Here is a 22,237-nt window from a genome sequence, read left to right as displayed (position 1 = left end):
CTGCAGAGACTAGGGTGTGTGAACTATGCATCAGCTGCAGAGTCACTTACAATTACGTCTCACCCGAAGGACGGAGCACAAGGAGGTTCAGTGACTTGCTCAGGGTCACACAATGAGTCAGTGGCTGAGGTGGGATTTGAACCGGGGACCTCCTGGTTACAAGCCCTTTTCTTTAACCACTGGACCACACAGCCTCCTATATATATATATATTAGCTCAAAGAGCCAGCTGCCCATATATATATATATATATATATATATATATATATATATATATATATAATCAACAAATAGTGGAAAATCTAGATCCAAATATCACATCAATGTTATATGTAACACTTACATTAAACAAGGGGCGTGGTTTGGGTGACGGGGCGGGGTTATGCTAATTTACTGTTGCATGCAAATTTATAACCGCGAAAGGGGCGTGGCCGGCGCGCACCCCTCTGCTCGCCTTCCGAACACTAAGCGACACAGAGGCGATCAGGTTTATTCAGCGCAGCTAAATGGGAAACATAGGAAACAAGACATAAACGAGAACAGGTAAGGCGAACGTTTACTTGAATCAAAAAAGAGCTCAGTTTTTCTGATAGAGATAATTAAGCGGCCGCTGTAGAGAAGGAAAGCCAGCCCGCACGGTTTTAAATAGCGAAAATAAAAGTTATAAATTTGCACATGGGCGTCAAAGCGTAAAAAAGCAACACACACACACACACACAACGAGAGACGGAAAAGTTAAGTTAGAAACATTTATTTTTTGGGTTGAATCTGCTTTTGCTGTTTCGGTTTTGGATTAAGAAGACATTTAAACGCGGTGTGGTACTGTTGAGGGATTTGAGTAAATTGCATTTGCAGAGCGAGGGGTGGAAATCTTAAATCACCGTGGCACAAACGGTGACTTTTCAAACGACTGGTTGATTTTTAACGAAATATTTTTCCGTATCCTGTTAGAGAGAAACGAAACGCGACAGCGGGGGAAAAAATTTTCAGCAGGACTCGGGCGTTTTTATTTAATCGAGATAAAAAGTTTGAAACTGTTAAACGGGGTTGAAGCGTTTGGCTGAATTCGAGTGCGCACTTAGAACTAGCGTTTAACACGGCGCTGTATGAATGCAGAAATCTATCTATCTATCTCTCTATCTATCTCTCTATCTATCTATCTATCTATCTCTCTATCTATCGACGAGAAGACATCTTGGGGTCTGTGTTAGTTTACTACATTCTGAAAAGAGTTTAGTTTCATTAAAGCTGCAGACAGACAGACAGAGCCCCACAATCCTGTTCAGTTTGACGCTACAATATAATCCCTTCTTCTTGGGGTCTGTGTTAGTTTACTACATTCTGAAAAGAGTTTAGTTTCATTAAAGCTGCAGACAGACAGACAGACAGACAGACAGACAGACAGACAGACAGAGCCCCACAATCCTGTTCAGTTTGATGCTACAATATAATCCCTTCTTCTTGGGGTCTGTGTTAGTTTACTACATTCTGAAAAGAGTTTAGTTTCATTAAAGCTGCAGACAGACAGACAGACAGACAGACAGACAGAGCCCCACAATCCTGTTCAGTTTGATGCTACAATATAATCCCTTCTTCTTGGGGTCTGTGTTAGTTTACTACATTCTGAAAAGAGTTTAGTTTCATTAAAGCTGCAGACAGACAGACAGACAGACAGACAGACAGAGCCCCACAATCCTGTTCAGTTTGATGCTACAATATAATCCCTTCTTCTTGGGGTCTGTGTTAGTTTACTACATTCTGAAAAGAGTTTAGTTTCATTAAATCCACAGACAGACAGACAGACAGACAGACAGACAGACAGAGCCCCACAATCCTGTTCAGTTTGATGCTACAATATAATCCCTTCTTCTTGGGGTCTGTGTTAGTTTACTACATTCTGAAAAGAGTTTAGTTTCATTAAAGCTGCAGACAGACAGACAGACAGACAGACAGAGCCCCACAATCCTGTTCAGTTTGACGCTACAATATAATCCCTTCTTCTTGAGGTCTGTGTTAGTTTACTACATTCTGAAAAGAGTTTAGTTTCATTAAAGCTACAGACAGACAGACAGACAGACAGAGCCCCACAATCCTGTTCAGTTTGACGCTACAATATAATCCCTTCTTGGGGTCTGTGTTAGTTTACTACATTGTGTAAAGAGTTCACCCTTCTGTGCATTTGACCTTGGGAGTATGCAGCCGCGTAGACTGTCCAGTTTGTTTACGTTGCTCAATAACAGTTGTTCTATGTGGTATTTCTTACTGCTGTGTGTCTCCTATCCACTAGGGGGCAGTGTGTTGCAGGGGGGCAGGTTAATAACGGCTCCACTCTGGTGTAGCTGCTGTAGTTTAGACATGATTCTGAGAGCTCTGAGCAGAACAGAGGGAGGCTGTTCAGAGAGTAGAAGAGCCTCTCTTTCTGTGCTCCACCAGCACAGAGCAGGGGGAGGCTGTTCAGAGAGTATAAGAGCCTCTCTTTCTCTGCTCCGCCAGCACAGAGCAGAGGGAGGCTGTTCAGAGAGTAGAAGAGCCTCCCTTTCTCTATCGCTTCACCAGCACAGAGCAGAGGGAGGCTGTTCAGAGAATATAAGAGCCTCTCTTTGTCTTTCTCTGCTCCACAAGCACAGAGCAGAGGGAGGCTGTTCAGAGAGTATAAGAGCCTCCCTTTCTCCTTCTCTTTCTCTGCTCCACCAGCACAGAGCAGAGGGAGGCTGTTCAGAGAGTATAAGAGCCTCTCTCTCTCTTTCTCTGCTCCACCAGCACAGAGCAGAGGGAGGCTGTTCAGAGAATATAAGAGCCTCTCTCTCTCTTTCTCTGCTCCACCAGCACAGAGCAGAGGGAGGCTGTTCGGAGAGTATAAGAGCCTATCTCTCTTTCTCTTTCTCTGCTCTGTTATCTCCAAGTAACTTACTGCCAAGCTTCAGGCGATTTTAGTTTTTTTTTTATATAAATGACTTCCGTCTGTTATTTCCTTTGTTCGTACAGAAATTACTTCTAGGGCCAATCTACTTTCTAAATCTGCTCGGATCGCAAAAAAACAACAACACAGGGAGCCCTGCCCCCTGCCCTCCTGCCCCCTGCCCCTCAGTTTATCCCCCCTCCCACCCCCCCCCCCCCCCTGCTGGTGGAGGGGGTGTAGTGCAGGCGGCCGCGCGTCACACGATTCAACAGATCTGGAGACCCGCTGATCCCATTGTCACAAAACTTGCTGTTCACTTTATTTAGCAGAAGATATTGAGAGGATCAGAATCTGGGGGTACAGGGGGGTGTCTGTCTGTCTGTCTGTCTGTCTGTCTGCAGCTTTAATGAAACTAAACTCTTTTCAGAATGTAGTAAACTAACACAGACCCCAAGAAGAAGGGATTATATTGTAGCGTCAAACTGAACAGGATTGTGGGGCTCTGTCTGTCTGTGTGTCTGTCTGTCTGTCTGTCTGCAGCTTTAATGAAACTAAACTCTTTTCAGAATGTAGTAAACTAACACAGACCCCAAGAAGAAGGGATTATATTGTAGCGTCAAACTGAACAGGATTGTGGGGCTCTGTCTGTCTGTCTGTCTGTGTGTCTGTCTGCAGCTTTAATGAAACTAAACTCTTTTCAGAATGTAGTAAACTAACACAGACCTCAAGAAGAAGAGGCTGTGTGGTCCAGTGGTTAAAGAAAAGGGCTTGTAACCAGGAGGTCCCGGGTTCAAATCCCACCTCAGCCACTAACTCATTGTGTGACCCTGAGCAAGTCACTTCACCTCCTTGTGCTCCGTCTTTCGGGTGAGGCGTAGTTGTAAGTGACTCTGCAGCTGATGCATAGTTCACACACCCTAGTCTCTGTAAGTCGCCTTGGATAAAGGCGTCTGCTAAATAAACAAATAATAATGAGACTCCCCGCTGCACAGCAGTGTGATCCAGTCCTGGTTTCACTAGGAGTTTAATAATAAGACACACCTGAGCTTGTTAGCTAGACACACTGGGGGCTGATCAAGCTGGTAGTAAAACCTGCTCTTACTAAGCGTGTTTTAGTAGTGCTGCAGCCTGCGTGACTCTTAATGCTGGGTGTTGGGTGTGTCTCAGTGCTGTAATCTGAGGCTGGCTAGGTTTCCCGTTGTTTGTCTATTGCATCGATAGCTCTGTTTGTCGAGGGAATTGAACCTCGTCCTTAGTCTGGCTGCGATTGTGCTCTGCTAATCTCGTTGCAGGGACGCGTTTTTCCCCAAAAATCTCTTTCCGATTTTAAATGACTGCATTCACGCTGTTTTGTATTGTTCTGTTTGCTGTGCTGGGCTGGCTTACACGCGAGTCTGTGGCAACTACAGCGCTTTGCAGTTAAAGAACTACAGCTCCCAGCATCCCTCACCATTGCCGCGGGTGCAGAGGCATGCTGGGAGCTGTAGTCCTAGCCAGGGCTGTACCGATTCACAATACAATAACTATGGCAGCGCAGCTAGAACTGAAGAGCGGGGGGGGGGGGGGATTTCTGGGAATGCTGGATATCGTGCATTCCTGTGCTGTTACACATCCATCGAGTCCCTGAAGGATTTTAAAAATAGTTTCAGGCATATTTTTGTTGTCGTTGCCTTATAAGCTCATGTTTGAGAAACTCTGTGTCGCTGTCGACGTTTCCTCTCCAATAAAATAACAGACCGCTTTCAGAAATGTTCAGATTTTCAGTGTGTATAAACGTTTCCCACAGTAAAAGCACAGGGAAGCATTGTAAAGCACAGAGAGGTCTGGTAAAGCATAGGGAAGCATTGTAAAGCACAGAGAGGTGTGGTAAAGCATAGGGAAGCATTGTAAAGCACAGAGAGGTCTGGTAAAGCATAGGGAAGCATTGTAAAGCACAGAGAGGTCTGGTAAAGCATAGGGAAGCATTGTAAAGCACAGAGAGGTCTGGTAAAGCATAGGGAAGCATTGTAAAGCACAGAGAGGTGTGGTAAAGCATAGGGAAGCATTGTAAAGCACAGAGAGGTGTGGTAAAGCATAGGGAAGCATTGTGAAGCACAGAGAGGTGTGGTAAAGCATAGGGAAGCATTGTAAAGCACAGAGAGGTCTGGTAAAGCATAGGGAAGCATTGTAAAGCACAGAGAGGTCTGGCAAAGCATAGGGAAGCATTGTAAAGCACAGAGAGGTGTGGTAAAGCATAGGGAAGCATTGTAAAGCACAGAGAGGTGTGGTAAAGCATAGGGAAGCATTGTAAAGCACAGAGAGGTCTGGTAAAGCATAGGGATGCATTGTAAAGCACAGTATAGCCATGGTTTAAAGGGATTTACTATGCAAACCTTTCTAAGGGAAGGCAGGCTGCAGAATCGGCTTTCTGTGTTAGATGATGTCACTGCCATTTATTACACACAACGCAAGCTGCTGCCATGGCAACAGAGCAACATATCGCATTACAGAGCTGTGTATAACATGAGAGAAAAAAAAAACAGTCGCAGGGAAGCTGGACAAAATATTGGGGACGCCACTTTTAAAATAATCTTGAGGAATCCTGTGTTTGAGATTGTCATACTCTCAGTAACTTCTGCTCAATAATGTTAGGACAAAGATTCATGGGAATGGGATCAGCGCTTCTCCAGATGTCTGGAACTGTTTTGTTTGCTGGCTGATCTGTGTCTGCAGCAGCTCCTGAACTCACAGTCAAAGCAACACAGACTGAGCAAAAACAATGTAATACAGCCCAGCCCAGCGCATTGCAGTTAAAGAACTACAGCTCCCAGCATCCCTCACCATTGCCGCGGGTGCAGAGGCATGCTGGGAGCTGTAGTCCTAGCCAGGGCTGTAGCGATTCACAATACAATAACGATGGCAGCGCAGCTAGAACTGAAGAGCAGCTCCTGAACTCACAGTCAGAGCAACACAGACTGAGCAAAACAATGTAATACAGCCCAGCCCAGCGCATTGCAGTTAAAGAACTACAGCTCCCAGCATCCCTCACCATTGCCGCGGGTGCAGAGGCATGCTGGGAGCTGTAGTCCTAGCCAGGGCTGTAGCGATTCACAATACAATAACGATGGCAGCGCAGCTAGAACTGAAGAGCAGCTCCTGAACCCGCAGTCAAAGCAACACAGACTGAGCAACAAAATACTAATAAACACCGTGTCTGAGGCAGCGCTGGGAATGAATGCAAACCTCTCAAAGATAGGGATGATCGCTATTATTATTGTTATTATTATTATTATTATTATTATTATTTAGTCATTCAGCAGACTCTTTTATCCAAAGCGACTTCTAGAGACTAGGGGGGTGAACTCTGCATCATCAACAACTGCTGCTGCTGCTGCAGAGTCACTTCCAATAGGAGCTCGTTTGTTTGACGTCTCATCTTGAAGGACGGAGCACAAGGAGGTTCAGTGACTTGCTCAGGGTCACACACACACACAGGGAGTCAGTGGCTGCTGCAGAGTCACTTCCAATAGGAGCTCGTTTGTTTGACGTCTCATCCTGAAGGACGGAGCACAAGGAGGTTCAGTGACTTGCTCAGGGTCACACACACACACAGGGAGTCAGTGGCTGCTGCAGCGTCACTTCCAATAGGAGCTCGTTTGTTTGACGTCTCATCCTGAAGGACGGAGCACAAGGAGGTTCAGTGACTTGCTCAGGGTCACACACACACACAGGGAGTCAGTGGCTGCTGCAGAGTCACTTCCAATAGGAGCTCGTTTGTTTGACGTCTCATCCTGAAGGACGGAGCACAAGGAGGTTCAGTGACTTGCTCGGGGTCACACACACACAGGGAGTCGGAGGCTCAGCCGGGATTTGAACCTTCTGGTATCGAGACCCTTTCTTTATCTGCTGGACCAGAAAATCCATTGTGAGGTTGCTGTCTCTTTAAGAGCTCCTTTCTCTCAGCTCACAGTTTAAACATTAACTCAGGCTGGGGGGGGGGGGGGGGGGGGACGACATCTGCTTCGTTTGCACAGCCAGCTGTGATGTCATTCCTGAGAGTAAATGTGTGGCTGTCAATAGAGGCTGAGCCAATGGGAGGGGAGGGGAGCTGTCTGTGTAGTTTATTTATCTGTCTGTCTCTCTGTCACTGTATATCTATCTATCCCTTTCATTATCTAACCACTGAGCTCCTCAAACCCCGCTGCCTTCCACACTGCAGCCCAGCACCCTAACCACTGAGCTCCTCAAACCCACTGCCTTCCACACTGCAGCCCAGCGCCCTAACCACTGAGCTCCTCGAACCCGCTGCCTTCCACACTGCAGCCCAGCACCCTAACCACTGAGCTCCTCAAACCCGCTGCCTTCCACACTGCAGCCCAGCACCCTAACCACTGAGCTCCTCAAACCCGCTGCCTTCCACACTGCAGCCCAGCACCCTAACCACTGAGCTCCTCAAACCCGCTGCCTTCCACACTGCAGCCCAGCACCTCTCACCTTCCTCCTGTCTCCCTTCCTCTGTTCCTTCTCTCTCTTCCTCCCTCTCCCTTCCTCCTCTCTTTCCCTCTCTTCCTCCCCTCTCCCTCTTTCTTTCATTTCCTTCCTTCTCTTCCTCCTCTCTCTCTTCCTCTCTCCTTTCCTCCTCTCTCCCATCCTCTCTCTCTCCCTCATCCTCCTCTCTTCCTCCTCTCTCCCTCTCTCTTTTACTCTCTCTCTCTCTCTGTATATTTGGGCTGCAGTACAGAAAGCAGAATTGCCAAATGCCAGATTTCCTGGTGGGTCAGAGCCAGGCTGTCTATCCTGAGGGTTCGGGAGCGCCAGGTTTGGGGTTTGGGGGGGGGCGTGTGGACACACAGAGCGCCTCTCTGTGCTCAGGCCTCTCGGGGAGTCCAGCGCCCTGGGCACTCTGTGAGCCGGCGTGGGGACCGGGGGGGACTCGGAGTGCCTGGGGGGATAACGAGGGTCTGCTTCTGATTTTTAATTGGGGATTTCCTTCCTCCTCTCTCTCTCCCTTCCTCCATCTTCCTCCTCCCTCTCTCTCTCTCTTCCTCCTCTCCCTCCCTCTCTCCATCTCCCTCTCTCTCTTTCATCTTTCTCTCTCTCCCCTTTCATCTCTCTCTCTCTCTCTCTTCCTCCTCTCTCCCTTCCTCCATCTTCCTCCTCCCTCTTTCTCTCACTCTCCCCTTTCATCTCTCTCCATCTCCCTCTCCTTCATCTTTCTCTCTCTCCCCTTTCATCTCTCTCTCTCTCTTCCTTCTCTCTCTCTCTTTCTCTCTCCCTCTCTCTTCCTCCTCTCCCTCCCTCTCCATCTCCCTGTCTCTCCTTCATCTTTCTCTCTCTCCCCTTTCATCTCTCTCTCTTCCTCCTCTCTCTCCCTTCCTCCATCTTCCTCCTCCCTCTCTCTCTCTCCCTCTCTCTTCCTCCTCTCCCTCCCTCTCTCCATCTCCCTCTCTCTCCTTCATCTTTCTCTCACTCTCCCCTTTCATCTCTCTCCATCTCCCTCTCCTTCATCTTTCTCTCTCTCCCCTTTCATCTCTCTCTCTCTCTCTCTTCCTCCTCTCTCTCCCTTCCTCCATCTTCCTCCTCCCTCTCGCTCTCTCCCTCTCTCTTCCTCCTCTCCCTCCCTCTGTCCATCTCCCTCTCTCTCCTTCACCTTTCTCTCTCTCCCCTTTCATGTCTCTCCATCTCCCTCTCTCTCTCTCTCTTTCTCTCTTTCTCTCTCTTCAGAAACTCAACATAGTTTGAAATGTTTTCAAGTAACAAGAAGAAAAAAAAAATATTTGAACAACAAACATCTGCTTTTGATTTTAAAACAATCTTTTCTGTTTTCTGGCGAGATTCTCTTAAAATGACTGAAGTAATTCATAACCGCATGGACTGGTGCCCTGCTGCTGTGCCATACCCCGCCCCCAGCTCCCCCCTCTCACCCCCCCTCCCTCCCCCACCCCTTTCTCCCTCCCTCCCTCCCTCTCTCTCACTCCCTCCTCTATTGTAAATAATCCTGGGTCAGTGCTCCTTTAAAGGGAGGGGCCGGTGATCATGTTAATAAAGCTAATAAGAGGTGAGAGAATGGATTTTAAAGATGGTCAGCACTCCTTTAAAGGGAGGGGCCGGTGATCATGTTAATAAAGCTAATAAGAGGTGAGAGAATGGATTTTAAAGATGGTCAGCACTCCTTTAAAGGGAGGGGCCGGTGATCATGTTAATAAAGCTAATAAGAGGTGAGAGAATGGATTTTAAAGATGGTCAGCGCTCCTTTAAAGGGAGGGGCCGGTGATCATGTTAATAAAGCTAATAAGAGGTGAGAGAATGGATTTTAAAGACGGTCAGCGCTCCTTTAAAGGGAGGGGCCGGTGATCATGTTAATAAAGCTAATAAGAGGTGAGAGAATGGATTTTATAGCTGGTCAGCGCTCTCTCTCTCTCTCTCTCTCTCTCTCTCTCTGTCTCTCTTTTGTAGAAGTTGTTGGTTTGTAATTCAGGTTCAGCTGGTTTCCATATTCAAATCAGAGATTTACATGTTATAAATATAAACAAAGAGACTGTGTGTGTGTGTGAGAGAGAGAGAGAGGAGGGAAGGGGAGAGGAGAGAGTTGGAATAGAGAGAGAGAGAAGGGGGAGGAGGGGAGAGAGAGAAGGGGGTGAGTTGGAATAGAGAGAGAGAGAAGGGGAGGAGGGGAGAGAAGGGGAGAGAGGGAAGGGGGAGGAGGGGAGAGAGAAGGGAGAGAGGAGGGGAGAGAGAGGAGAGAGTTGGAATAGAGAGAGAGAGAAGGGGGAGGAGGGGAGAGAGAGAGAAGGGGGTGAGTTGGAATAGAGAGAGAGAGAGAAGGGGAGGAGGGGAGAGAGAGAAGGGGAGGAGGGGAGAGAGAGAAGGGGAGAGAGAGAGAAGGGGGAGGAGGGGAGAGAGAGAAGGGAGAGAGTTGGAATTGAGAGAGTTGGGATAGAGAGGGAGGGGACTTTTGACTTAAGATCCTTTATTAATCATTCCAATTAAAATCCATTAAAATCCAATAAGATAAAACACAACAAAATGAAGATTCCTGCTGAATACAAGGATCATAAAATATCAATAAAAACATAGAATTAAAATTAGGGAGAGGGAGAGGGAGAGGGATGGAGAGGAAGGGGGAGGGATATAGAGGGAAGGGTGAAGAGGAATGGAGAGAAAGGGGGATGGAGAGGGATGAAGAAGGAAGGGGGAGAGGGTTGGAGACAGAAGGGTGAAGAGGCATGGAGTTTGCACGCCAGCTTCATTAACATCATGTGAACAGGGTGACGTCAGACCTGGCAGAAGTAACTCAGGACTGCGGTAATGAAAGCGCTGTTGCGCGAGTTCAAACACTGAACAAAACCAAACCCTTCACTACAACCCAACCCTTCACTACAACCCAACCCTTCACTAAAACACAACCCTGCACTACAACCAAACCCTTCACTAAAACACAACGGCACGGAGCCAAAACACACAAGCTGTGCAAACAGACCACTAAACAAACACAGCGACCAGGCAGCCAGGAACAGCGACCAGGCAGCCAGCACAGTGACCAGGCAGTCAGGCAGCCAGCACAGCGACCAGGCAGCCAGCACAGTGACCAGGCAGCCAGCACAGTGACCAGGCAGCCAGCACAGTGACCAGGCAGCCAGCACAGCGACCAGGCAGCCAGCACAGCGACCAGGCAGCCAGGCAGCTAGCACAGCGACCAGGCAGCCAGCACAGCGACCAGGCAGCCAGCACAGCGACCAGGCAGCCAGCACAGTGACCAGGCAGCTAGCACAGCGACCAGGCAGCCAGCACAGCGACCAGGCAGCCAGCACAGCGACCAGGCAGCCAGCACAGCGACCAGGCAGCCAGCACAGTGACCAGGCAGCTAGCACAGCGACCAGGCAGCCAGCACAGCGACCAGGCAGCCAGCACAGCGACCAGGCAGCTAGCACAGCGACCAGGCAGCTAGCACAGCGACCAGGCAGCCAGGCAGCCAGCACAGCGACCAGGCAGCCAGGCAGCCAGCACAGCGACCAGGCAGCTAGCACAGCGACCAGGCAGCCAGGTAGCCAGCACAGCGACCAGGCAGCTAGCACAGCGACCAGGCAGCCAGGCAGCCAGCACAGTGACCAGGCAGCTAGCACAGTGACCAGGCAGCCAGCACAGCGACCAGGCAGCTAGCACAGCGACCAGGCAGCCAGCACAGCGACCAGGCAGCCAGCACAGTGACCAGGCAGCTAGCACAGCGACCAGGCAGCCAGGCAGCCAGCACAGCGACCAGGCAGCTAGCACAGCGACCAGGCAGCCAGGCAGCCAGCACAGCGACCAGGCAGCCAGGCAGCCAGCACAGTGACCAGGCAGCCAGCACAGCGACCAGGCAGCTAGCACAGCGACCAGGCAGCCAGCACAGCGACCAGGCAGCCAGCACAGCGACCGGGCAGCCAGGCAGCTAGCACAGTGACCAGGCAGCCAGCACAGCGACCAGGCAGCCAGCACAGCGACCAGGCAGCCAGGCAGCTAGCACAGCGACCAGGCAGCCAGCACAGCGACCGGGCAGCCAGGCAGCTAGCACAGCGACCAGGCAGCTAGCACAGCGACCAGGCAGCCAGCACAGCGACCAGGCAGCCAGCACAGCGACCGGGCAGCCAGGCAGCCAGCACTGCGACCAGGCAGCCAGCACAGCGACCGGGCAGCCAGCACAGCGACCGGGCAGCCAGCACAGCGACCGGGCAGCCAGCACAGCGACCGGGCAGCCAGGCAGCTAGCAGTAGTTTTTCACTCTTTGCAAATCCCTCTATATCTCCGTTTCTCTCTCCACTCTCGTCCCACCTGGCTCAGCCACAGCTGTGTGTATTTATAACTGTGACCCCCCCCCCCCCCCCCCCCCCACGTCTCCAAATTTGCAATAAATTAATCAATCCGGTCACATTCTGCACAAGTTTGGCCTGGATGGAGAATTTCAACCCCATCCACGCTGTTGAAATAACAATCACAAAACGCTGTGTTTTTATTATAAACTGAACTGTGCATTTAAATAATAATAATAATCATAATAATAATCATAATAATAATAATAATAATAATAATAATAGTAGTAATCACCTTTCTCTCTCTCTCCCTCTCTCTCCATCTCCCTCTCTCCTCTCCATCTCTCTCCCTTCATCTCTCTCCCTTCATCTTTCTCTCCTTTAACTCTTGCCATCTCCCTCTCCCTCTCCCTTCATCGTTCTCTCTCCTATATCTCTCCCTCTTTCTCTCTCCCTTCATCTTTCTCTCTCCTCTTCATCTCTTTCTCTCTCCCTTCATCGTTCTCTCTCTCCCTTCATCTCTCTCCCTCTCCCTCTCTTTCCCTTCATCGTTCTCTCTCCTTCATCTCTCTCCCTCTCCCTCTCTCTCCATCTTTCTCCTCTTCATCTCTTTCTCTCTCCATTGTTCTCTCTCCTATATCTCCCTCTCCCTCTCTCTCTCTCCCTTCATCTTTCTCTCCTCTTCATCTCTTTCTCTCTATTAGTGATAATTATCCATGTTAATAGAACACACACAGGGGCGTTGTGAACCCCGTCACACGTCATCACTGCCCCTCCCTTTAAAGGGGCGCTGCCTCCAGGTTATTTTGTTTTTGATTTTCAGAACTCTTTCTGGGTTGCGAGAGACGGAGGGGGAGGAGCTAACATGGAGTTGGGGGCGGAGCCTGTGTCAGGTGTGTCCTCATTGGGCAGAGCCTCGCATGCTGGGGACCAGCCGATACCAGTCTCTCCAGACTCCACGTCCGTCAGAAACGAAGAACTTCAAACCGGTGAGCCAAACCTACCATTCTGATTCAGCCTCTCTCTCTCCCTCTCCCTCCTCTCTCTTCCCCTCCTCTCTCTCTCTCTCCCTCTTTCATTTCCTTCCTCCTCTCTCTCCCTCTCTCTCTCTCTTCCTCCTCTCTCCCTTCCTCTGTCTTCCTCCTCTCTCCCTCTCTCTTCCTCCTCTCTCCCTCTCTCTTATTTCCTTCCTCCTCTCTCTCTCTCTCTCATTTCCTTCCTCCTCTCTCTCTCTCTCTCCTTCCTCTGTGTCTGTTCTCTCTCTATCCCCTCTTCTCCTCTCCTCCTTTTCTCTCCTCTCTCTTCCCCCTCTTTCCCTCTTCATATTCACAATATAATAAGTTGCAGTTCCCCTGTTGTGCCTGAATGGAGTGAGGGGGCGCCCTCTCTCTTTCTCTACTCAAGTTCAAGTTCAAAATGCTTTATTGGCATGACAAGCAAAGCAAGTATTGCCAAACCTACAACACAATACACAAGCATACTTTTAGAACAGACTTTTTTTTACTCTCTCCTGTCTGTTCTCTCCCGTCTCTTCCCTCTCTCTTCTCTCCCTTTCTTTTCTCTCACTCTTCTCTCTCCCTCTTCTCTCTCCCTCTCTCCCTTCCTCTTCTCTCTCCCCTTCTTTTCTCTCCGTCTTCTTTCTCTCTTCCCTTCTCCACTCTCCTGTCTCTTCCCTCTCCCTTTCTTCTCTCTTCCTTTCTCCACTCTCTCCTGTCTTCTCTCCCATCTCTTCTCTCCCCCTTTCTCCACTCTCTCCATTTCTTTTCTCTTCTCTCTCTCCCTTTCCCTTCTCTCTCCTGCTCTCCCCTTTTTTCATCCTTTCTTTCTTTTTCTTTCTTCCTCTCCCTTCTCTCTTTCTCATTTTCTCTCCCCTCCTTTTTAACCAATAATCAAGAAATAAGACATCAAACCACACTTATTATTATTATTATTATTATTATTATTATTATGATGATGATGATTAGGAGGCTCTGTGGTCCAGTGGTTAAAGAAAAGGGCTTGTAACCAGGAGGTCCCCGGTTCAAATCCCACCTCAGCCACTGACTCATTGTGTGACCCTGAGCAAGTCACTTCACCTTTGTAAGTGACTCTGCAGCTGATGCATAGTTCACACACCCTAGTCTCTGTAAGTCGCCTTGGATAAAGGCGTCTGCTAAATAAACAAATAATAAAATAATAATGTATTTATAGTCCAGTATAGTTGAGAGTTGTGAAGTTTACAGATAGTTACAAAACCTGCAAAACCGTGAAAAAATGTCATTTATTTTTTTCATCATCCTTTACAGACTAACATACAGACCTGTCTTTCTCTCCTTTCTTTCCTTCTTTCTTTCTTTCACTCTTTCTCTTTCACTCTCTTTCTTTCCTTTTCTTTCTCTACTATCTCCTTTCTTTCTTTCTTTCACTCTCTCTCTTTTCTTTCTCTTTCTTTCACTCTCTCTCCTCTTTCTCTACTATCTTCTTTCTTTTTTCATTCTTTCTCTCTTTATTTCACTCTCTCCTTTTCTTCCCCTCTTCTTTCTCTCTTTCTTTCACTCTCACTTTCACTCCTCTTTCTTTCCTTTTCTTTCTCTGATATCTTCATTCTTTCTTTCTTTCCTTCTTTCTTTCTTTCACTCTCTCTTTCTCTACTATCTTCTTTCTTTCTCTTTCTTTATTTCACTCACTCTTTCTTTCCTTTTCTTTCTCAACTATCTTTCTTTTTTCATTCTTTCTTTCTTTCTTTCTTTCACTTTCACTCTCTCCTTTTCTTCCCCTCTTCTTTCTCTCTTTCTTTCACTCTCACTTTCACACACTCTTTCCTTTTCTTCCCCTCTTCTTTCTCTCACTCTTTTTCTGTTTCTTTCTTTTTGCTTTTCTCTCGTTCTTTCTTTCACAACCATGAAAAAATTTCATTTATTTTTTCTCTGTTAAACAGGAGCCTCAAAACCTCAGCTGCCTCCCAAACCCAAAATCTCCCCCAAACCGGCTCACCTCCTCGTCGCCCCGAAACGAAGCGGCGAGACGACGGGCGGGGGGGCACCCCCGAACCCCCAGGCTACTGAGCCCCCCCGCCGGTCCTCCCAGAGCAAGATACCATCCCACAATGCACCGGGGGCCCCCGAGCTGCCTTCCGCCCACAGGATGCATTGCCTGGCTGGTCCCAGACCGTACGGGAAACCAGCGAACCCCAACAGCGTCCGGATAGGATTCCCCAGGCAAGCGCAGAGCCAGGGGACCCCAAAACTGACTCCCCCGGTCCCCACTTCAAAACCAGCCTCTCTGAAGAATCTTAATAATAATAATAATAATAATAATAATAATAATAATAATAATAATGTTATTAGAACTGTTACTCCATTCAGTTCCACTGCAAGTAACTCAGGACGGTCCCCAGACGGGAATTTGTCAGGAAATGATGTTCTAGATCCAGAAATCGATCCCTTTGGGAAAAGTCTCCCGAGACCGGAAAATCCGGGTTCCGAGAGGAAGGCAGAAGTCCCGAGCGGCGAAAATGTGGAGGCTGAACCGCCCGCGGAGGGTTTGAAAGTCTCAGACTCGCGACAAATCCAAACCGGACCCCGAAACGAGCGAGCGACGGAAACGCCGGAACGGGAAGCTGAGTCCGGCGAGGAGGATTTGAAAGTCGGAAGATCTCGAGAAACCCGGCCGAGTTCTGCAAAAGCGGTTCTCGGTCCCGCACCGGAACCCGGTCCCGATTGCCGGTCGGAGCACGCTGCTCCCGCCCGGAAACTCTTCCACGTCAAGCAGGTCCGGATCGGGAACGATCCCAAGAGGTTTCCTGGGACGACCGTCGACCAAGTCCTGGCTGAGATCGAGGAATCTAAGATGCGAAAGCTCAGAGAGAAGGCGATGGAGGTCCGGGAGCCGGGATGCGACTCCGCGTTTCAGCGGAGAGTTTGGGAAGCCCCAGGGAGCCCCGGGTTTTTTAAGGGAGCTCCCCAATACTCCTTTATGAAAAGGGGGAGCCAGAGAGGAGGTTTGGGGTCACCAACCGGGCCAGGAGAGAATCCCATATTGGGACAGGCTGGGATGGGGAAGGAGGCTTCGAGACTGGAGGAAGAGTCCGGAACGGGTTTGAGGAAAGATGACAGTTCGAGCGGGAATCTCGTCGGGTCAAATTCCGGTCTTGGCGATTCGGGATCAGTTGATATTGACGATTCGATTTCTGCTGAGAATTCGGCTTTGAAATCAAGTTCTGCTCCTGCTGATTCAAGTCCAGGAGATTCGAGATCAGTTCCAGATTCCCCCGATGATTCCGTTCCGGGTTCTGCTGAAAATTCAAGTCGGAAATCCGATTCAAATCAAAATCAAAGTCCTGGGGATTTCAATTCAGAATCAAATCTTTGCGATTCGAGACCGAATCTAGTTACTGATTGTTCGATGTCACCTCCTGCTGAAGATTCAGGCCTAAAATCGAACTTCAGTGATTTCATTCAAAATCAAAGTCCTTCTGATTTCACTCCAAGTCCAGTGGCTGCTGATTTCGTTTCAGATTCAAGTCTCAATGATTTCAAACCAAATCAAATTGTAGATTGTTCGATTTCAAGTTCTACTGAACAGTCAAGCCTGCAGCAATATATTGACGATTCGAAACCAAATCAAATCGGTGATTATTCTGCTGAAAAATCAAGTCCGGAATCAGATCTCGGCGATTCAATTCAAAATCCTGCTGATTTTATCTCCAGTCCAGTTCCTGGTGGTTTAATTCCAGATTCAAGTCTGAAACCAGTAGATCTTGGAGATCCCAGTCCAATTCTGATAACTGGTGTTGATGGGAATTCAGAATCAAAATCTGATGATCTTGTTCAGAGTTCTGATTTCAGTCTGCTTGCAAGCCTCTCTGATTCCGCCAGCCATCCCAGATTATCCGAGGATCGGGATCAAATTCAGGAACAAGATCTGCAGGTAAATCTATCTCAATTATTATTTTTTTACGATATATTTAAACTAGATTTAAATATTTATTATTTTGTTGCTCAGTCTGTGTTGCTTTGACTGTGAGTTCAGGAGCTGCTCTTCAGTTCTAGCTGCGCTGCCATAGTTATTGTATTGTGAATCGCTACAGCCCTGGCTAGGACTACAGCTCCCAGCATGCCTCTGCACCCGCGGCAATGGTGAGGGATGCTGGGAGCTGTAGTTCTTTAACTGCAATGCGCTGGGCTGGGCTGTATTACATTGTTTTTGCTCAGTCTGTGTCGCTTTGACTGTGAGTTCAGGAGCTGCTCTTCAGTTCTAGCTGCGCTGCCATAGTTATTGTATTGTGAATCGCTACAGCCCTGGCTAGGACTACAGCTCCCAGCATGCCTCTGCACCCGCGGCAATGGTGAGGGATGCTGGGAGCTGTAGTTCTTTAACTGCAATGCGCTGGGCTGGGCTGTATTACATTGTTTTGCTCAGTCTGTGTTGCTCTGACTGTGAGTTCAGGAGCTGCTCTTCAGTTCTAGATCAGCCAGTCTGTATATCAGTCGTGTGTTTATGGGAGTGAAGTGCCAGGGCTATAGTTGCATGTATAGACGTTGTGATTACTGGGTCCCCTGAGTTTCACTCTCCATGTTGAGGTCTGCAGTGACATCTTGTGGTAAAAGGGGGCATCATCCTTTACAGACTAACATACAGACCTGTCTTTCTCTCCTTTCTTTCTCTACTATCTCCTTTCTTTCTTTCTTTCCTTCTTTCTTTCACTCTTTCTCTTTCACTCTCTTTCTTTCCTTTTCTTTCTCTACTATCTCCCTTCTTTCCTTCTTTCTTTCTTTCTTCCTTTCACTCACTCTCTCTTTTCTTTCTCTTTCTTTCACTCTCTTTCCTTTTTCTCTACTATCTCCCTTCTTTCCTTCTTTCTTTCTTTCTTCCTTTCACTCACTCTCTCTTTTCTTTCTCTTTCTTTCACTCTCTTTCCTCTTTCTCTACTATCTTCTTTCTTTTTGCATTCTTTCTCTCTTTATTTCACTCACTCTCCTTTTCTTCCCCTCTTCTTTCTCTCTTTCTTTCACTCTTACTTTCACTCCTCTTTCTTTCCTTTTCTTTCTCTGATATCTTCATTCTTTCTTTCTTTCCTTCTTTCTTTCTTTCACTCACTTTCACTCTCTTTCTCTACTATCTTCTTTCTTTCTCTTTCTTTATTTCACTCACTCTTTCTTTCCCTTTCTTTCTCTTTCTTTCACTCACTTTCACTCTCTCTCTTTCCTTTTCTCTCTACTATCTCCTTTCTTTCTTTCTCTCTTTCTTTCACTTTCACTTTCTCTCTTTTCTTTCTCTTTCTTTCACTCTCTTTCCTCTTTCTCTACTATCTTCTTTCTTTCTCTCTTTCTTTCACTTTCACTCTCTCCTTTTCTTCCCCTCTTCTTTCTCTCTTTCTTTCACTCACTTTCACTCCTGTTTCCTTTTCTTTCTCTGATATCTTCGTTCTTTCTTTCCTTCTTTCACTCTTTCTCTTTCACTCTCTTTCTTTCCTTTTCTTTCTCTACTATCTCCTTTCTTTCTTTCCTTCTTTCTTTCACTCTTTCTCTTTCACTCTCTCCTTTCTTTCTTTCTTCCTTTCACTCTCTCTCTTTTCTTTCTCTTCCTTTCACTCTCTTTTCTTTCTCTTTCTTTCCTTTTCTTTCTCTACTATCTTCTTTCTTTTTTCATTCTTTCTTTCTCTTTCTTTCACTCTCACTTTCACTCCTCTTTCTTTCCTTTTCTTTCTCTGATATCATCTTTCTCTTTCTTTCACTCTCACTTTCACACACTCTCTCCTTTTCTTCCCCTCTTCTTTCTCTCTCTTTTTCTGTTTCTTTCTTTTTGCTTTTCTCTCGTTCTTTCTTTCACAAGCGCGTTGAACTCTGAAGTGAAAAGTCAGCGCTGTGAAGACTTGGAGATTATTCTGTGAGCTGCAAGCCTCTTTAAAAATCATGTACAGTGTATCTATATATATATATATATATATATATATATATATATACAGAGCATCGAAAGAAACGTGTCACTATTAAAACACATTTAGTTTAGAAAAAATTAAGGTCATGACACGCTTGCTGTTGAATTGCAAGCTTCAATAAAAGCAATAAATAAAAAATCACAGATAAACCCTCGACACGCCGCGTCTGTCGAGAGAGCGTCTCCTTCGTGGGATCGGCGTGCTGGAGGCTGGGCGAGGGCAGCGTGCCGCGGCTCGCCGTCTTGGGGGCTCACAGCCAGCGATTTCAAACCTGGAGAGACGGTATAACCAGACACGCTCTGTCAAGGACAGCGCCACCAACTGGGAGACCAAGAGTCACAACACCTGCCCCAGATCCACAGATCATTCTGCAGCATCTTTGTGTCTCAATTGTTAATCAGCACAATAAAACGTCACTGCACCTGCTCTAAAGCAGAGTCTGTGGTTTTTCAGTCACGTCTAGTGAATTTTTTCCTGATAGAAGTGTTTCTTTTGATGCTCAAAGAGTGATACGTTTCATTTGATGCTCAGTATAGTTTACAGAATTGCCTCTGCATGACTGGTTATTGTATTCTGTGAATGCATCCCTGACATGTATTCTGTTGTATTCAGTGCTTATAGAAAGTCTACACCCCCGTGAACTGTTTCACATTTTGTTGTCAGTGCCTCTGAGTTTCATGCATTTAAATGAGGATTTTAAAGAAAGTTTTTAAATGAGGATTTTAAAGAAAGTTTTTAAAGAAAGTTTTTATTGAGGAGGCTGTGTGGTGCAGTGGTTAAAGAAAGGGGCTTGTAACCAGGAGGTCCCCGGTTCAAATCCCACCTCAGCCACTGACTCATTGTGTGATCCTGAGCAAGTCTCTTAACCTCCTTGTGCTCCGTCTTTCGGGTGAGACGTAATTGTAAGTGACTCTGCAGCTGATGCATAGTTCACACACCCTAGTCTCTGTAAGTCGGATAAAGGCGTCTGCTAAATAAACTAATAATATATATAAATAAGAACTATAATGTATAATAACTATAACCTATTAAAAAAATATATATGTATGTATGTATGAATGAATAAATTTGAAAGGAGGTAAAAAATGACTTTTTTCTACACAACTGAAGAAAGGATTTTGTCAGAAACGTCCTGAAATTAAAATATATATATTTTTTTAATAATGTAAACCTTTTGCGTACATCCCAAAAATAAATAAATAAATAAATAAATAAATAAACATTTTAAATATCAAATAAAATAAATTTTAAAATAAAAACACTAAAATCTAAACTATTTAAATTTTCCAGGTCTCTGAAGGCTCTCTCCCGGATGCTCCTCCCTCGACTGTAAAAGGAATCCCGGAAAACTCCGATCCCGACGCGGATCACACCGGCACGCCGGGCAGCAGCGTCTCCGGGGAGAGATTCCCCGGCGTTGGGAACCCCCCGGAGACGCGCGGTCCAGAACCGGAACCGAAAAAAACGCTCTCCGGTTCCAGGAGGTTCCGAAGGCAGGAGAAGCTCCTTGACTGAATCCGAGGGTCGGGATCCGTTCTCGCAGGAGTTCCGGGTCACCGAGGAGCGGGGGGCTGCGGAAAGCCAGATGCCCGACTCCGGGGCTGAAGATCTGGAAGGGATCGTCGACACGGAAGACGCCGGAGATCGGGGGAAGCAGACGTGTTTTCTGGAGGCGGATTCCAGACAGAAGCTTGTAAGGAGTCAGGATTCGGGCGACGTTTCTGAAACCCGGAAGCTGAGAGCAGGACAGGGGGAGGCAGGAGAGATTCTAGAAGACGATGGTTCTAGAGCGCTAGTGATGACAAGTCCGGATTTGTTGCAGATACCGGCTGGCATTTCTAGAGGACACAGCTTAGAGGAGAGACAGGCAAGCACTGGTGTTCTGGAAGAGGGGGGTTCTAAGCAGTTGCCTAGTCCTGTTACGAAGTTCCAGACTGCAGAAGAGAAGGTATTTGGGGGGCTGTATGAGGTGGAGACTAAACCCAAACAGGAACTCTGTGCAAACCCGGAACCGCACCAGTTCGAGTCTAGAACAGAACGTTCCGAGCTGACAGAAGTCTTGCAGTTGGAGGGGTGGCTGCAAGGTCTGGACACCCCCGAGGTAACCCTGAATCCCGGAACTGGATCCACAGAACCAGAATCTGGAGGGGAACCTAGACCCAAGTTTCTTTCGGGGACAGAAGGTTGTCTCCTAGATCTTTCAGTGGGCACTCTGGAGACTGACGCGGCATCTAGAACGAAATCTGACCCCTGGATCCTGGATCTTTTACATCTTTCTGGTGGGGGTCTAGAACCTGAGGCAGAATCTAGCACTTCTCCTATTGCTTCCACTGCTGGAAATAGTCTAGATCACAATCCAGACATTCAGAAAGAAGCTAGTACCACCCCAACTGTTCAAAACCTAGATCTTTTGATTCAATGGGATCTAGAACCTGAGAGAGACTCTGGAACGGTGCCTTCTCATGGGACGATGGATATTTCAGAACCTGAAGCCAAATCGACCATGGAAGGCTTCAATCTTCTAGAAGGAGCAAAGTGTTCTAAACCAGAATCTAGAGCCCTAGATATCTTCTCAGACAGCGGCATAGGAACAGAGAGCGAGTCTAGAACCAAATCATCTACTTCCACTAAAGAACCTGAACAGACCAATCTCCTGATACCAGAATCAGATTTCAGAACAGAACACAGTAACCTAGACATTTTAGACTGCACTCTAGAACCAGCACCTAAATCTAGAACCCCATCATCAATCCTTTTGGACTCTCTGAATGCCAGTTTGGATTCCTGGCCAGAAATTAGAATGATTGGAGGAAACCTGGAACCTCCAGATGGTGACCTAGAACCTAGCACACTGCCAGAGAACCAAAACGACGGAGAGAAAGACCAGGAAGAGCGGCCTAGAACGCAGTCCACTTCCCACACAGGAGAGAGAAGTCTAGATCAACTCCTTCTAGACGGGGGTCTAGAACTCAACAGAACCGACACCGATGGTCTCTTAAGTCCAGAACCAGCTCAGGGTATCGAATGTAAAAGCTCTCCGGGGAGAAATGCAGATGGTTCTAGCGTTCTAGACTCTAGTTCTGGAACCCTTCCTGGAAGACCTTCTTCAGATATCTCTGCTGTAGATGTTGCACCTTCTTCAGCTGGGGAGGAAGAAGAGGGGGAGACACGATGTGCCAAACAGGAAACGGTCACCCCCCTTTTAGAGAACAGCCGCCCCGATACCGGATTCAAACACGGGGCGCAGAGCGAACCCGAAATGATTCAAACCCCACCCAGCGCCCATTTACCAGGGGATGGGGGGTCCCTCTGCCAGACAGGACCTCCGTTTCCGGAAAGGGGACAAAGTTCCGAGAGTAATTCTGAGACTGGATCGGAACCCGAAGATGGAACCGAAACCAGCCGCCCTCCCGAATTTGGGAGCGGTGCCTGCCTTGTACCCCAACAGCCCCTTATAGAGGAGAAACGTCCCGCGTCGGAATTGAAAGGGGGACTTGATACTAAAACCCAGAACGAACCTCCTGACGCCCCTGTTGAATTTGGGACAGGTTCCACCCCTCCCTCTCATTCAGTTCTTATGGAAGGGAAATGTCCCAAACTGGAATCTCAGGGAACTGGGGGCTCAGAAAGGGCCCCCCAGAAAACGACTCCAGAC

The 22,237-nt window shown here is 47.6% G+C and overlaps 2 protein-coding genes across 3 annotated transcripts; both read left to right on the top strand.

Moving 5' to 3' along the window:
* The first annotated feature begins 448 nt into the window (after positions 1-448).
* On the top strand, positions 449-20,097 carry LOC131732566 (EZH inhibitory protein-like). Of its 2 annotated transcripts, none has more exons than XM_059021099.1 (4): positions 449-542; positions 12,487-12,652; positions 14,581-16,571; positions 19,873-20,097. In XM_059021099.1, the coding sequence occupies exons 2-4, from the start codon at positions 12,529-12,531 to the stop codon at positions 20,095-20,097; spliced, it is 2,340 nt and encodes a 779-aa protein (XP_058877082.1). In that variant the 5' UTR covers positions 449-542; positions 12,487-12,528. The 2 variants fall into 2 exon arrangements, with proteins under 2 accessions (XP_058877082.1, XP_058877083.1); XM_059021100.1 differs by having other exon boundaries at positions 12,464-12,652.
* Positions 20,032-22,215, top strand: LOC131732567 (uncharacterized; the record flags this gene model as incomplete). The annotated part of the gene is given in 1 exon segment (XM_059021101.1): positions 20,032-22,215. A coding segment is annotated over 1 exon segment (2,048 nt), but the record flags the coding sequence as incomplete, so codon positions are not given.
* Between the last annotated feature and the right edge of the window lie 22 nt (positions 22,216-22,237).

Source organism: Acipenser ruthenus, unplaced genomic scaffold (genome assembly GCF_902713425.1).
Source record: "Acipenser ruthenus unplaced genomic scaffold, fAciRut3.2 maternal haplotype, whole genome shotgun sequence".
NCBI lineage: Eukaryota > Metazoa > Chordata > Actinopteri > Acipenseriformes > Acipenseridae > Acipenser > Acipenser ruthenus.
Note: the sequence above shows the minus strand (reverse complement) of the source record. Positions and strands in the feature narration are given on the sequence as shown.

Bases quoted from the DNA above. Each gene is read 5' to 3' on its own strand.
- LOC131732566 (XM_059021099.1), top strand. From the start codon at position 12,529: ATGGAGTTGGGGGCGGAGCCTGTGTCAGGTGTGTCCTCATTGGGCAGA. The intron at 12,653-14,580 runs GTGAGCCAAACC...TCTGTTAAACAG, and splicing joins AAACGAAGAACTTCAAACCG to GAGCCTCAAAACCTCAGCTG. The intron at 16,572-19,872 runs GTAAATCTATCT...TAAATTTTCCAG, and splicing joins TTCAGGAACAAGATCTGCAG to GTCTCTGAAGGCTCTCTCCC.